At 46.0% G+C, this 17,253-nt stretch overlaps 1 protein-coding gene across 1 annotated transcript in view; it reads right to left on the bottom strand.

The window, feature by feature from the left end:
- LOC121003302 (ephrin type-B receptor 5-like) overlaps positions 1-17,253 on the bottom strand; it is a 69,715-nt gene that overhangs the window by 14,675 nt on the left and 37,787 nt on the right. The window contains exons 5-10 of the mRNA XM_040435031.1: positions 12,093-12,217; positions 7,154-7,313; positions 5,885-6,002; positions 4,394-4,449; positions 2,065-2,184; positions 486-733 (exon numbers count right to left, since the gene is read on the bottom strand). Coding sequence (XP_040290965.1) covers positions 486-733; positions 2,065-2,184; positions 4,394-4,449; positions 5,885-6,002; positions 7,154-7,313; positions 12,093-12,217 — 827 coding nt within the window. The remainder of the gene's footprint in view (positions 1-485; positions 734-2,064; positions 2,185-4,393; positions 4,450-5,884; positions 6,003-7,153; positions 7,314-12,092; positions 12,218-17,253) is intronic.

Below are 17,253 nucleotides of genomic sequence, written 5' to 3' on the forward strand. Positions count from 1 at the left end.
CCTACACTGACTATCTCCCACTAACTATCTGTATTATATATATAAGCTAACTAACTATCTAATGTAATGACACAGTAAAGCACAGTGCACAGCAATGTCACTGCTGTCTCTCTCAGAACTGCAAAAAAATACAGAAAATGGCTGCTGGGGAGGTTCTTATATAGTGAGGGGTAGGCAACTTTCCTATTGGTTGCTAGGGATATTGCTAAGCTCAGACAAAGACATTGCAGCCTTCTCATTGGCCCACAAGCAAGAAGGGAGGTTACTGTTGAAAAAATAAATCTAGAATATTCACAAATACGAATATATAGAACTATATTGAAAATCTTTGCGAATTCTCGAAGTGGCGATATTCGCGATTCGGATATTCGCGCCCAACACTACTCTCCACATGGATGCATTGGACTAACAGCCCATGGTTCACATCCTAAAATTAAAATTCAGTAAACTGCAAGGTCCAGTGTCCTGTTCTACTCATCACCTACCCTGAGGTATGCATCCAGGGCTCCATTCTCCATGTATTCTGTGAGGATCATGATGGGGCGGCTGCGAGTCACGGCACCTTCTAGACGCACCACGTTGGGATGGTCAAACTGTCCCATGATGCTCGCCTCGCTGAGGAAGTCCCCCCGCCCTTTGTCACTGCTCCCTGAGCGTAGAGTTCGTATACACACTGCTGTGTCTCGCTTTCCGGGGAGGCATAAACGACCGCGGCAAACATCGCCGAAATCTCCTGCAGGAGGAAATGCACAAGAATGTTCTTCTTCTCTTCACTACAGCAGCGCTTTGTCCTTCAGAGAAGCATGCTCTTCTAACCTGTGTCTGCCATTGTGAAAGTTATGGAGAACTGTCTTTGGTCACTCAGTCACCCACACGCACGCCAGTAAACACAGACCCATGCTGCTCTGCCCTATGTCCTCTCCTCTCTTCATTATGTATCTGAGCAGCTTCAAGGGTGGTTACAGCACTCATCAGGAATCTGGCTGTTATGGGTGCTCGTCTGGAAATGTTCCTGACTCCACTTCAGGAGCAACACTTTGAGACTTAGTATAATCAGACATCACTCCAAATGATATGATGAAATAATTTGTGAATTTTATTTAGCCGGACATGATGCACAACAAATTATGGCAACATTTCGGGCTAAACAATAGCCCTTCATCAGGCCTAGTTCTGCCCACATAAGAGGAACGCCGGCACATTATGTATCAAGATTTTGTAACATATTTTTTCTTTACCTCCTTAAAGGGGTTATCTAATCCCTATAATGACCCCCACAATACCCGGGCCCCTGCTCTAGACGATACTCACCTGCTCCACGGCACTCGTGTCCCTCCGGATCTCTGCACGGCCGCTGGTGTATCACCCCGTCGCGTGGATCAAAACATCTGGTGATGGGTGGAGCAGCCAATAGCAGGCCATGATGGTGATGTGCCTCTCTAGGGAGCCTGGTCACCATAGAGGCCTGCAATTGGCTGCTCCCCCGGTTGCAGGATGTTTTGATCTGGGTGGCTGTGCAGGGATCCGGAGGGACTCAGGTGCCGGGGAACAGGTATCGTCTATAGAAAGGGCCCGGGCATTCTGGGGGTCATTATAGGGATTGGATAACCCCTCAAGAAGAAGCCATTTCAAATTTGAGGTTGATGCATCTACTAGACAGCCACCTGCAACTTTTTATTGGAACCCAGTCTCCAGAGAGGGCTACTTTTTATAACACTCCGAGGGTCATATACTAACCAGAAATATGCAGCACAAATTTGCAGCACAAAAGGTCCTTCATGCCGTAGTCTGCGACTTTTTCCTGCTCACGCCAGGTCTAAAAAAAGTGGGAGTGGAAGGGGAAGAGGGCGGCCCGGCTCATTTACCATCTTCTACACCTGGTTTAGGCAAAATGGTCTAAATGTAAGACAGCAAGGAAGCGGTCTTACATTAAGGAGTGGCGGTGGGTACATAACTCAGACGGATCCACCGCCAGTGCAGGGGTTATTAAGACTGGCATCTAAAACCCTGGTCTTAATAATTGACCCCCTCTATGTAGTGCAGCTATCCCATATTACACATTACCTGTTCCAGTCACCTCTTCTATCTTCACAAAAGACACATCAATCTCTCGAGCGAATTCCCGCACTGCTTCTGTAGGATCCTCATATGTGGATGGATCAATGTAATATTTTACTCCTAAACCTAAGAAAAACAACAACCATTTATATATCACATTTACTGAAAAACTACCCAAGATTGTTATATAAAAATAAATTATACCCCAGAGCTGCACTCACTATTCTGCTGGTGCAGTCACTGTACCGATCCTGAGTTACATCCTGCATTATACTCCAGAGCTGCACTCACTATTCTGCTGGTGGAGTCACTGTGTACATACATTACTTATCCTGTACTGATCCTGAGTTACATCCTGTATTACACTCCAGAGCTGTACTCACTATTCTGCTGGTGCAGTCACTGTGTACATACATTACATTACTTATCCTGTACTAAGCCCGAGTTACATCCTGTATTATACTCCAGAGCTGCACTCACTATTCTGCTGGTGCAGTCACTGTGTACATACATTACTTATCATGTACTGATCCTGAGTTACATCCTGTATTATACTCCAGAGCTGCACTCACTATTCTGCTGGTGCAGTCACTGTGTACATACATTACATTACTTATCCTGTACTGATCCTGAGTTACATCCTGTATTATACTCCAGAGCTGCACTCACTATTCTGCTGGTGCAGTCACTGTGTACATACATTACTTATCCTGTACTGATCCTGAGTTACATCCTGTATTATACCCCAGAGCTGCACTCACTATTCTGCTGGTGCAGTCACTGTGTACATACATTACTTATCCTGTACTGATCCTGAGTTACATCCTGTATTATACTCCAGAGCTGCACTCACTATTCTGCTGGTGGAGTCACTGTGTACATACATTACATTACTTATACTGTACTGATCCTGAGTTACATCCTGCATTATACTCCAGAGCTGCACTCAGTGTTCTGCTGGTTGTTTTTGGAAACAGTCAGCAAGATTGTAGTGCAGGAGATGCAGTTAGTTTTATCTATTTGTACAGATCTTGGGGTTCTAGATTCAAATCCTAAGGCCTCTTTCACACGGGCGTTGCGGGAACATGCACGATTTTTCCGCGCGAGTGCAAAACATTGTAATGCGTTTTGCACTCGCGTGAGAAAAATCGCGCATGTTTGGTACCCAAACCCGAACTTCTTCACAGAAGATTGGTGTTCTGTAGATTGTATTATTTTCCATTACAACATGGTTATAATGGGAAATAATAGCATTCTGAATACAGAATACATAGTACAATAGCGCTGGAGGGGGGGTTAAAAAAAATAAAAAATAGTTTAACTCACCTTATTCCACTTAATCGCGCAGCTGGCATCTCTTCTGTCTCCTTCTTTGCTGATTGCAGGAACAGGACCTGTGGTGACGTCACTCCGGTCATCACATGGTCCATCACATGATCCATCACCATGGTAAAAGATCATGTGACGGATCATGTGATTACCGGAGTGACGTCACCACAGGTCCTGTTCCTGCAATCAGCAAAGAAGGAGACAGAAGAGATGCCGGCTGCGCGATTAAGTGGACTAAGGTGAGCTAAACTATTTTTTATATTTTTTGAACCCCTCCAGCGCTATTTTACTATGCATTCTGTATTCAGAATGCTATTATTTTCCCTTATAACCATGTTATAAGGGAAAATAATAATGATCGGGTCCCCACCCCGATCGTCACCTGGCAACCGTGCGTGAAAATCGCACCGCATCCGCACTTGCTTGCGGATGCTTACGATTTTCACGCAACCCCATTCATTTCTATGGGGCCTGCGTTACGTGAAAAACGCACAAAGAGGAGCATGCTGCGATTTTCACGCAACGCACAAGTGATGCGTGAAAATCACCGCTCGTGTGCACAGCCCCATAGAAATGAATGGGTCCGGATTCAGTGCGGGTGCAATGCGATCACCTCACGCATCACATCCGCGCGGAATACTCGCCCGTGTGAAAGGGGCCTAAGAGTAGCTCTGTACAGACACTGAACAAGCAGGGAGTCTGGGAAATCAAAGTGCACATTCCAAGTACTTTACATCCTACATTCATTCGTCAGACATCTCACATATTCACATTATCTGCCATCCTGTGCTAGAATCTAGATGGGGAGCAGTTAAACAGTGAAGAGGACGTGGCGCTCGCACGAATGCCGCCGTCTCGTCAAACAGCTGACCGGCCGGGGGTGCTGGGTGTCCTGAGGATCGGTCATCAGTATGTAAGCACTGCACAGCCCCTTTCGAGCGATGTGACGTGATCCGTGACGCACATTCTGGCCGCTGATTTCCAGCGCCGTAGATGCCGCACTCACCTCTGGAGCTGATATAATGCTGCAGTCGGTCAGTGTACGGAGTCTCTTGTCTTTTACTACAATTACACAATAGAACAGATTAAAATGAATAAACATAAAGCAAACAGGAAATAGAATTCATATATAATGTAGGTTACGAAAAAGTATTCACACCCCTGGAACATTTTCATGTTTAATCACTTATATTTTTAAGGATCTCATCATAGGGGCTGTGACACCTTCCGAAGTTATACGCTGTCCACAGGATAGGGGGTAACCAGCTGATCGTGGGGGTCCGACCATCGGGACCCCACCAAACGTGAGAATGGGGGTCCTGTTACACTGAATGAACGGAGCAGCATTATTCTCTATGAGACTGCCAGAGATCACTGAGCACATCACTTCTCTGGGATGATCGGAGGGGCACAACCCGACAGTCCTCCCATTTCGAGGAGCGGGACCTCCCTTGTCATCCATCTCTAACCTATAGAATTTATATGTTTACTGGAATTTCTATACATTTCCCATTGGTTTTACCACCGGCTTCGGATAAGTGGGCTGTGGTCAGTAAGGGAGCGGCCTACGTTGAAAAGGGCGTGCTATTGTTTGCTCAGAGGGGGGCCCAAAAAGTAGTCACGTGGTCTTTAACTATCGGCCCCACTACCTTGAGGGCCCAGAGTCCATTCAATCACTGAAGTAACCTATAATTATGCAGTGACATGTGGAGTCATCAGTGGTTAGGTTGAGGGCCAAAGTATAGCTTTAGTCCCTGGGGCCCTAGATCTACGTTTGTCCACACACAGTGGAAATTGGAAGGCTAAGGTAGGCTATACCTTCTTTAGATTTTTGGTAGATCAAGTTTATCATTTAGGTCCTTAATTCCCCCCCTCCCCCAGAAGGTCATGCTTTTAGGAGCTCCTAAACATCTGAATAGGATATACTCAAATCAGACATGTTGGTCAGAGCTGGTTTTAGGGGGTGGCCATTGGGACAGCTAACCCAGACCCCATTTCTATTTGTTCAACCCCAAGGACTGGACCTTCAGGAGCAACTTGACTCTGAAACATGTAAACCTTCACTGCCCTAGACCACCAGGGACTTTACCATCCTATGCCAGTGTATCTCCAAAGCCAAATAACGCTTATGCAAACTAATTTCATCAACTACCTCCAAGGTTGTGATCAAGCACAGCATAGAAACACTTAATGAGTATGCACCAGAGATTTATACACCCCCCCCCCCCTCCCCAAACCAGGGCAAACCTGCTACAGCTTTAGATCCTAGCTAGACCACCAGCACAACATGAACATAATACAAGTCCCCCACCCTAGAGACACAGAGTAGAACCCCTGATACATGTTCTACACAATGAGAACTCTAGACGTTACCATTAACACCTTTACTATTTAGGTGTCATATGACAGTTATTATTTGGGCACTAGATGGCAGTATCAGATGAGCATTGTATGGCAGTATTATTTGGCACCATTCAATAAATGTCCCTGAAATAACCTTTTAAAGAGAAGTATCAGGACCAGGAGGATGGAGAGACCAATGAAGGCCAAAGCCCCAAGGCAGGACCCAACTATGAGAGGCAGTTTGTCTTGGGATAATTCAGATTTCTCTCCACCTGAAAAGAAAGATGTAATTATTATATATGAATATTACATTTGATTATTACACTATGTAGAATCTGGTGCATTATATTGCTATATCGTACAAGGATCTTCATAAACGATCCACTATGGACAGGTCTTCTGTATAGTGAAGATGGTCATATGTTTGTGGGATCTTCACCGCATGGAAGACAAGATATAACTTCTATCCATCAGGCAGTGTGCCCCATGATGACACCAGAAATAGTGCTGATACCAGGAACATGAATAATAAAACCTGAGTAGGACAACCAATATGGCTGCACCAGAGGTGTAACGTCTCACCAAGGGGCCCAACAGCACCGTATGGAATGGGTCCCATTTACTTTGGTCACTCTGTCCCATTTCTGTTTTTCTGTGCTCTACATTGTTACAGGGACATTTATGGCAGACTATGCCATGTTGGGCCCAGCCTTGGCCCTATCCATGGTTAAAGTGAATGTCCACCCTTGAGCGCCATTTTGCATCATTCTATGCAAATCATGTCTCCTGCGTAGACATAGAGGAACATGATAAAACTCTGCTACCTGCAGTCACCACCAGGGGGAGCTCAAAGCTTTCTGCAGACAGTGTTATTATAGAGTTCTATGCATTACCAGTATGCAGTACGCTCCCCAGCACCCTCTAGTGGTGACTGCAGGTAGCCAGCATTTTAGCATGTTCTTCTATGACTATGCAGGGGATTTGGAGCTCAGAAAAAATAAGACCTAAAAGATATCTCGGACCTAAAAACGACACGATGATAAAAAGGTAGAGGTCATTCTCAAGTTTCTGGTTGCGCGGGACCCTCAGCCTGGCCCCTCTTTCCAGACGCTGAAGCTGCTATGAGGCTGTCACAACAATTTTCTTCGAGTGCAGCCTCATATACATAATATATCACATCCTCAGCCTGGTGCTCGCGTCTATCACACAGAATTCATCCAGATGTGATGCGCATTAGGTTTGCATTATCGGAGCTGACATGTGTACTGCTCCCAGCCGGTGACGCTCCGCGCAGTAAGAGGGATCGGCTCTGGCTAATTGCTTTGCTTGTCTTTGTGTATCAGTGTGTTTTCCCGTGTTGCCGAGGCTCGTAATGAATTATTCAGCAGAGTATGGATTACCGGAGCGATGCCGCGCTGCTCACCTCCCAGCAGGGTCTGGAAGTACATGTTGCCGCTGTAGGCTCCGTAGCCCCGCTCTGTTCTGGCTCTCACCTGGAAGGAATAAATTGCCCCCGGGTTGAGTCCACCGACTGTTGCCGTGTTCGTTTCACTGATTAGAGAGAGAGACTCGCCCTCATCAGCCTGAGGGTCAGAAGATAAATGGATCAGGGGATGCGATCATGAAGGCGACAGGATAGCCATTGTGTTAAGCGGGCAGAAAAAAAATAAAAGCAAGAAATACTTACTATTAGGCAGGCAGCAGGTCCTCACGTCAGGCACCTGCATGTCCCAGGAGTGCTCTGCAATCAGCTCTTGCTGACCCGCTCCAGTTCTGATGCTTTCTAGTCCCCAGATGGTCTATACATCCTATACTTTCCGGTGCCTCTCGAAACGCAAGGAATGGCAATAACTTAGGGTACTTTCACACTTGCAGACAGTTCCGTCGCCGGAACTGCCTACCGGATCCGGCAATCCGGACGTAAACGTTGCAATACCGGATTCGTCTCTCCGGTGTCATGCGGAAAAACGGATCTGGTATAATTTTTTGGGCCATTTTTAAAGGTCAGCCGGATCAATTTTGCCGGAACACCTAATGCCGGATCCGGCACTATTACACTTCAATGTAAATTAATGCCTGATTAGTATTTTTGGCCGGAGAGAAAACTGCAGCATGCTGCGGTATTTTTTTCCGTTCAAAAAAAACGTAAGAGGGACTGAACTGATGTATCCTGAACGGATCGCTCTCCATTCAGAATGCATTAGGATAAAACTGATCAGTTTTTTTTCCGAGGACGGAACTCAATACCGGAAAACTTTAACGCAAGTGTGAAAGTACCCTTAGGTGGGTCACCACTATGGTCAGTAGGTTTCCCGGTGTGTCCAGAGGCACCAGGATGTATAGACCAGTACGCATCAAAACAGGAGTGGCAGGCTCCGAGGTCACTATTTATTTGTTTTAGTTTTTTTTTTAAACCATTCCGCTCCTTTTTTTAAAGATAGTTTTTTTTACCGATTTCATGCCACTTTCCTTCCGCCACAGCTTGGGTAGTCTCTACTTCCTGGTCTTGTCTTGACACACAGGAAACGTCAGGCTGACCCACCGCATCCAATGACTGGCTGAACAGCATTTCCTATGTGTCAAGACAGTACCTGTAAGTAGAGACCAGGGCTCTGCCCTATTAGCACATACAAAACCCGTCCTAACTCAAAGCTGGACGGGTTCGTTCAAAGCAGCTCTCCTCACAGCTCTGGCTGTCATGAATTACGATCCTACCCAAGGCTGATAACATCTTCAGCAATGTGTGTGTGGAAACCAGCAAAGTGAAAGTGCAGACAGGACAGGGAAGACTGGTGTGAGGCTGTGGGAGTGTAAGGCCTCTTTCACACGGGCGTTGCGGGAAAAGGTGCGGGTGCGTTGCGGGAACATGCACGATTTTTCCGCGCGAGTGCAAAACATTGTAATGCGTTTTGCACTCGCGTGAGAAAAATCGGCATGTTTGGTACCCAAACCCGAACTTCTTCACAGAAGTTCGGGTTTGGGATCGGTGTTCTGTAGATTGTATTATTTTCCCTTATAACATGGTTATAAGGGAAAATAATAGCATTCTTAATACAGAATGCATAGTACAATAGCGCTGAAGGGGTTAAAAAAATATATATAAATTTAACTCACCTTAATCCACTTGCTCGCGCAGCCGGCATCACATGGTCCATCACATGATCCATCACAATGGTAAAAGATCATGTGATGGACCATGTGATAAGAGGAGTGACGTCACCACAGGTCCTTTTCCTGCACACAGCAAAAAAGAAGACAGAAGAGAAGCCGGGCTGCGCGAGCAAGTGGATTAAGGCGAGTTTAATTATTATTTATTTATTTTTTAACCCCTCCAGCTCTATTGTACTATGCATTCTCTATTCAGAATGTTATTATTTTCCCTTATTACCATGTTATAAGGGGAAATAATAAGGATCTCCATCCCGATCGTCTCCTAGCAACCGTGCGTGAAAATCGCACCACATCCCCACTTGCTTGCGGATGCTTGCGATTTTCACGCAACCCCATTCATTTCTATGGGGCCTGCGTTACGTGAAAAACGCACAAAGAGGAGCATGCTGCGATTTTCACGCAACGCACAAGTGATGCGTGAAAATCACCGCTCGTGTGCACAGCCCCATAGAAATGAATGGGTCAGGATTCAGTGCGGGTGCAATGCGTTCAACTCACGCATCGCATCCGCGCGGAATACTTGCCCGTGTGAAAGGGGCCTAACAGAGTGCACCTGCTGCTGCTCATGAGCCACACTGCCCACCAGGCCGCCCTCTCCGCGTTTTCACTTCATTCGTTCCTGTACACACAGAGTTGAAGATGTTATCAGCTGTGGGTAGGATCGTAATTCATGACAGCCAGAGCGGTGAGGAGAGCTGAGGCAGCTTTTGAGCTTACTGCTTTGAACAAACCCGTCCAGCTTTCAGTTAGGACAGGTTTTGTGTGTGCTGATAGGGAAGCAGCCATTTTAGCTTTGAGTTAAAATTAAAATAAAATTTAAATGTATTGGCTCCATGTGGCCAAACTTCGTCTTGTCGGAAGTTGCGCAAGATTTTAGTGAATGACTGGTATTCCTATCTGCGTCTTTAAAAACATTTTAAATAGGAATCCGAAGTCGGCTTTGGTACTGGCTGGTACCTCGGTACCAAAGCCCACTCCTGATTCCTAATTGAAATTGTTTTTAAATACGCAGATAGGAATACCGTAGTAATTCACCAAAGTCTCGTGCAACTTCAGGCGAGATGAAGTTTGGCCACACGGAGCTGATAGATTTTAAGGCTACATGCACACACGACCGTGTGCCTCCCCCCCCCCCCCCGTGTCCGTATTGCGGCCCGCATACAGCGGGTCCGCAATACGCGGGCACCAGCTGTGTGCATTCGGCATCACGGACCCATTCACTCGAATGGGTCCGCGATCACGGAGATGCGGAACGGAGGCACGGATCGGAACCCCACGGAAACACTACAGAATGCTTCCGTGGTGTTTATGGCCGTGCCTCCGCAAGGCAAAAAAGTAGCGCATGCACTACTTTTTTGAGGTGCCGACCGTCAGATGTGGATCTCGTACCCCATTCAAGTGAATAGGTCCGCGGTCTGCATGCGGCTGTCCCACGGTCTGTGCCCGTGCATTGCGGACCACAATTTGCGGTCCGCAGCACGGGCACGGAGCCCTTACGTTCGTGTGCATGTTGCCTAATGCTGTACGGAAACAACATTAACAACAACGTTTTTGACTAAATCGATTTCAGATCCATGGTCCGAAGCTCAACTTGCTCAAGCCTACTTCTGAATTAGTCCGTTAGTCCCTGCACCATCCCAAACCACCAAGAGTTATCAATGGACAATCAGTATAAAGCACAAATGGGACCTTTGCTGTCTCCAACCCTTGGCAATTCCTCTTAAAGTTTTGCATTTCTCTTCGATGGTTCGGTCACGTCGGTCGATCAATGCTAGGATGCTGTTAGACCTTGCAGTATCTTTTTACTGCCAGTAGGTGTCACTGTTACCCATGTTAAAAGCAAACGTTATGGGAAAGGGGATATTTGGGCGGGTAAAATTCTGACGTTTTCAGTCTATAATTGGATGTCATTCAAAATACTAAACTTTGAGTTCAATAGTATCATCTTCATGCTTCTGTTACTTTACAAAATTCAGGGATGGACAACCTGAGGCTCTCCAGCTGTTGCAAAACTACAACTTCCAGCATGCCCAGGATGCCTACAGCTATTAGCCTACAGCAGGGCATGGTGGGAGTTGTAGTTTTACAACATCTGGAGAGCCGCAGGTTGGCCATGCCTGCTTTACATAGTTTATAACTTCTTACTGCCCTGTTATAAAATGGTACTTGCAATTCCACCTCTGTCCACATGGAGTGCTGTCTAAGTACTCTATGCCTCTATGTGGGACATTTGGCAAACAAACCGTTATTTGTCCATAAGAATGAGAATATTCTAGAATTGCACCGTTTAGTGATAAGACTGGTAAATGCAAACTGCAGAAGATATGTCTGAGAGCGCTTCAGAAAATAGAGCGCTGCAATGTTCTGCTTTTAACGCTCGGATTTCTTTCTTTATTCGCAGCAGAGCTTTATATTTGATGTTTCAGAGCCACAAGTCGTGTCCTTCCCTTCATGCAGCCATCGTACTGTCACCCGCATCCACCCCGAAGGGGGTTCTATATACTGGACATATCTATCTATCGAAAAAAAATATATGAAAATCTATTATCTATTTAAAATAAAAAAAATTCCACGGCGGGCCATGGAATTTTTTAAAATTTTATTTTATTGGATTTTGGATCGCCACTCTGTGTGCTGTCCGCATCCGTTGCCTGGCAAAAATTATGAGTCATGTCCTATACTTGTCCGTTTTGCGGACAAGAATGGGCATTTCTATAATGGGCCTCCTGTTCCGTTAATTGCGGAAGGCACATGGGCGGTTTCCGTTTTTTGCGGACCGCATAAAACGACACGGTCGCATGCATGTAGCCTTAGGCTACATGCACACGACCGTATGTGTTTTGTGGTCCATAAATTGTGGATCCATTGTAACAATGTCTAAAACGGACAAGAATAGGACATGTTCTATTTTTTTTTCCAGGGCTACGGAACGGACAAACGGATGCGGAAAGCACACAGTATGCTGTACGCATTTATTCGGACCCATTAAAATGAATGGGTCCGCCTTGTATCTGCAAAAAAAAAACGGACACAGAAACAAACAACGTCCGTGTGCATGTAGCCTTAATCTATCTCCCTTGTACACGGCACATGCACGGCTCTGCCCAGGTGGTTTGTACAGGACGCGACCCCCAGATGTCTCCCGGAGCAGATGTTGCCGGTGGTCGCAGTCACACACGAGCAGCAGGTACCTTTTCCCGGTAACGCAGCTGATAATCCAGAATCTTCCCGTTGGGCTGCTCTGGCTCCGGCCAGGTCAAGGTGATGCTCTGCATGGACCGGCTCACCTGGTGAATGATGGGAACGGCAGATGGGACTGGAATGGAGAAGATGAGACATAAGTGGAGAGAAGAGAGAAGCGGCGGCGCGCGCGGGGGGGGAAGGGGGTGTCAATAGAGCGGAGGAGATGAGACAGAACATATTTTCCTGTGTATCAAACATACACAACATGGAAATCCACAGAAAGCCTGCGCTCCGCGCGGCGACATGTGACTGCGGGGAGGGGGGGACGCTTGGCCGGAGCTGTCACTTTGAATTTGGGTCAGGGCATCACCGCCTCTTACGAGACCCCCTCACACGGTACAGAGGAAGCGTCACAAAGACAAATTCTGTGAGAGTGCAAGGCCGGGGGGAGAAAGAGACGCGCAGCGAGAGAGCTGCAGATATCAAGTGTTAACCCCTGCCGGACCCGGCGAGCTTGCTGGGAGTTGTAGTATGCCACGCAGGAGACTCCTGGATACTTTAGCTAAGGCTCCAATGGCGACTTTTGGGGCTTTGCAACCGTTGCTGAATCTGTTAAGTTGCGCCGCGGCTTCAGGCTAGGGCTACACGGCGACAATAAGTCGCACGACACATAGGGTACAACTACATGCGTCAATCATGATAGTCTACGGCGTCGCACAGCCACTTGCAACCTGTTGCGACATCTCGGATGGACTTTTTTTGCGAATGTCGTGTCGCAGTTGCAGCATGTCCACACCATAGACTATCATTACAAAAATTGTCGCGCGACTTTTATGCCATAAGAAGTTCGCCGCGTAGCCCTAGCATTGACGCCCCATTTGTAATCTGTAACCATGGAGACACATAGGTTTGCACGCGGACTGTATACATAGAACTCTAGCCGGTTTATAACCAAGACCAATAGCAAAGAGGCTTCATTTATTAAATACATTTTTAACAAAAATACTCGAAAAAAAATCATTGATTTGTGACCTAATCCTTTTCGGCTGTTGTAAAACTACTTTCCCCCTGCTTGCGATTCTCCAGGCATGCTGGGGGTTGTAGTGTCAAACCCATGGGAAGACAATCGGTTGTGCGCTCCCGCTTTTGCGCAGTGAAGTATCACAAAGTGCGCCTGGTGTGGTTTAGGCTGTATGTATTTTGTGGTCCGTAAAACATGAATCCGCAAAAAAAAAAAAAAAAACGGATGACATCCGCGTTGCACCTGTTTTTTTTTATTTTTGCGGATCCATTGTAACACGTTCGTGTGCAGGAGCCTTTAGGGCTCGTTCAGACGAACGTATTTTGTGTTCCGTTTACCGGCCATTTTCTGCATACCGCATACGGTCCGTACACGGAACCATTCATTTCAATGCGTCCGCGAAAATGTCTGTTTTGCGGACAAGAATAGGCATTTCTATATTTCTATAATGGGCCTCCTGTTCCGTTCCGCAAATTGTGGAAGGCACACGGGCGGCATCCGTTTTTTTTTGCGGATTTGTAGTTTGAGGACCGCAAAAAATGGCACGGTCGTGTGAACGAGGCCCTTAAGCCTCCTGCACACGACCGTATGGCTTTTTCAGTGTTTTGCAGTCCGTTTTTCACGGATCCGTTATTCCGTTTTTTTGTTTCTGTTGTGTTTCCGTTCCGTTTTTCCGTTCCGTTTTTCCGTATGGCATATACAGTATACAGTAATTACATAGATAAAATTAGGCTGGGCATAACATTTTCAATAGATGGTTCCGCAAAAAAAAAACGGAACGGAATCGGAAGACATACGGATGCATTTCTGTATGTGTTCCGTTTTTTTTGCGGACCCATTGTCTTAAATGGTGCTACGGAACGTGATTTGCGGGCAATAATAGGACATGTTCTATCTTTAAATGAAACGGAAAAATGGAAATACGGAAACGGAATGCATACGGAGTACATTCCGATTTTTTTGTGGAACCATTGAAATGAATGGTTCCGTATACGGAACGCAAAAAAACGGCCAGTAAACGGGGGGAAAAAAACGGTCGTGTGCAGGAGGCCTTATCCTGAGATTCCAGGTTTAAGAATAGAATGATAGAACTACAGTGAAGACTGACACCCCCATCATCATGAATTGGTAAACCCAGCATCTTTAAGGATAACGATCTTTACACGCCATTCAGGTTCTATGAAAAGCTGGGTGGTGGCGCTGATGACCCCTATGGGCGCTCATATAAATGGATGATTTTTTTTATATTTTTAGGGGTGGAATACTCATTAACCCCCCCCCACTCCAAATCAGTTACAGGACGGCTCATCCGGACTCTCAGCTCCGCTCTAAGTGTGAACATATCACAGACACAACAAGTAGGCGACATGAGAAAGGACTTCACAGATCTGCTGGGGGGGGAATTCTCGCTTCTCGGGTCCAGCCAGGCGTGAACGTTCAGGCCTCCCATAATCATGGATCCAGGCGCCGATAAGCAAAGGGCGGCGAAGAGACGGCAAATTTATGTCATTTTTGTGCCAAGCTTGTCATGGTAACCCCCTATACACAAACAATATCCGTCAGAAAAAACAAACAAACAAAAAAAGTAACTATTTCTACTTAATGGATACAAAATAATCATAACAATGAAAAGGTAACATAATAACAAGGAGTCTGAACGTCCGCGACCAATACTTTTAACGCTTGACTAAAAAAGAAGCAACTAATTAATTTAAAAAATCTCCCCCGTTTTGTGTATACAGCTCCCATAAACAATGACGTGTCTCCGTGGTTACAGACTATAAGGGCGGTGACCGCTTCAATCCTTCAAGGCTCCACGAAGCCGCGTCAGCGCAATGGGGAGGAAATTGTAAGGCCTCTTTCACACGAGCGAGTATTCCACACGGGTGAAATGCGTGACGTGAACGCACTGCCCCCGCACTGAATCCTGACCCATTCATTTCAATGGGGCTGTGCACACGAGCAGTGATTTTCACGCATCACTTGTGCGTTGCGTGAAAATCGCAGCATGTTCTATATTGTGCGTTTTTTCACGCAACGCAGGCCCCATGGAAGTGAATGGGGCAGCGTGAAAATTGCATTGCGAGTGCGGATGCAGTGTGATTTTTCACAGATGGTCGCTAAGGAGATGAGGGATGAGCGACCCGGGACCCCATTTACTTTATTATTTTCCTTTATAACATGAATGCTTAAGGCCTCTTGCACACGGCCGTTTTTTTTCCCCGTTTACAGGCAGTTTTTTGCGTTCCGTATACGGTTCGTATACGGAACCATTCATTTCAATGGTTCCGCAAAAAAAACGGAATGTGTTCCGTATGCATTCCGTTTCCGTTTTTCCGTTCCGTTTTAACATAGAACATGTCCTATATTTGGCCGCAAATCACGTTCCGTGGCTCCATTAAAGTCTATGGGTCCGCAAAAAAACGGAATGCATACGGAAATGCATCCGTATGTCTTCCGTTTCCGTTCCGTTTTTTGCTGAACCATCTATTGAAAATGTTATGCCCAGCCCAATTTTCTCTATGTAATTACTGTATACTGTACATGGCATACGGAAAAACAGAACGGAAAAACAGAACGGAAAAACAGAACAGAAACGGAAACACAACGGAAACAAAAAACGGAACAACGGATCTGTGAAAAACGGACCGCAAAACACTGAAAAAGCCATACGGTCGTGTGCAATAGGCCTAACACAGAATGCTAAGTAAAAGGTCCATTGAGGGTTAAAAAAATAATTTAAAAAAATTACTCGCCTCATCCACTTGATCACGTAGCCGTTATCGTCTTCTTTCTTCTTCTTACAGGACCTGCGCTGACGTCATCGCGCTCGTGCGTGCCTTCCGTTTCCGTATTTCAGTTTTTTCCGTTCTGTTCAAAGATAGAACATGTCCTATCATTGTCCACATTGCGGACAAGGATAGGACTGTTCTATCAGGGGCCAGATGTTCCGTTCCGCAAAAAAACGGATGCCATCCGTGTTTTTTGCGGATCCGTTTTTCAAGTTGAATCGGTCCAGACCGCTGCACAGATGTTGCACGTGCATTGGGGACCGCAATTGCGGTCCCCAATGCACGGAACGGCCGCACAACGGCCGTATGCATGAGGCCATACGGATGCATTTCCGTATGTGTTCCGTTTTTTTTTTTCCGGACCCATTGACTTGAATGGAGCCACGGAACGTGATTTGCGGGCAATAATAGGACATGTTCTATCTTTCAACGAAACTGAAAAATGTAAATACGGAAACGGAATGCATACGGAGTACATTCCGTTTTTTTTTTTTGCGGAACCATTGAAGTGAATGGTTTCATATACGGACCGTATAAGAAACGCAAAAAAATTGAAAAAATAAACTGTCGTTTTGGCGGAACCGTCTATTGAAAATGTTATGCCCAGCCCAATTTTTTCTATGCAATTACTGTATATGCCATACGGAAAAACGGAAACGGAAACACAACGGAAACAAAAAACGGAACAATGGATCCGTGAAAAACAGGCCGCAAAACACTGAAAAAGCCATACGGTCGTGTGAAAGAGGCCTTAGGCCTATTGCACACGACCGTATGTCTTTTTCAGTGTTTTGCGGTCCGTTTTAAACGGATCCGTTGTTCCGTTTTTTGTTTCCGTTGTGTTTCCGTTTCCGTTACGTTTTTCCGTTCCGTTTTTCCGTATGGCAAATACAGTATACAGTAATTTCATAAAAAAAAAATGGGCTGGGCATAACATTTTAAATAGATGGATCCGCAAAAAACGGAACGGATACGGAAGACATACGGATGCACTTCCGTATGCATTCCGTTTTTTTGCGGACCCATAGACTTTAATGGAGCCACGGAACGTGATTTGCGGCCAAATATAGGACATGTTCTATGTTAAAACGGAACGGAAAAACGGAAAAAACGGAAACGGAATGCATACGGAGTACATTCCGTTTTTTTTGCGGACCCATTGAAATCAATGGTTCCGTATACGGACCGTATACGGACCGCAAAAAACGGCCAGTAAACGGGAAAAAAAAACGGCCGTGTGAAAGAGGCCTTAGCGCGATTCTTCCTGTAGCAGAAACGCAGGGTCAAGGGGCCTCTATAGCGGGCAAACATAGACCCCTACCAGTGTGGGCTCTTAAAGGGGTCCTTCGCTTTAGG

The sequence above is a fragment of the Bufo bufo genome, chromosome 6 (genome assembly GCF_905171765.1).
Source record: "Bufo bufo chromosome 6, aBufBuf1.1, whole genome shotgun sequence".
In the NCBI taxonomy this organism is placed as follows: domain Eukaryota; kingdom Metazoa; phylum Chordata; class Amphibia; order Anura; family Bufonidae; genus Bufo; species Bufo bufo.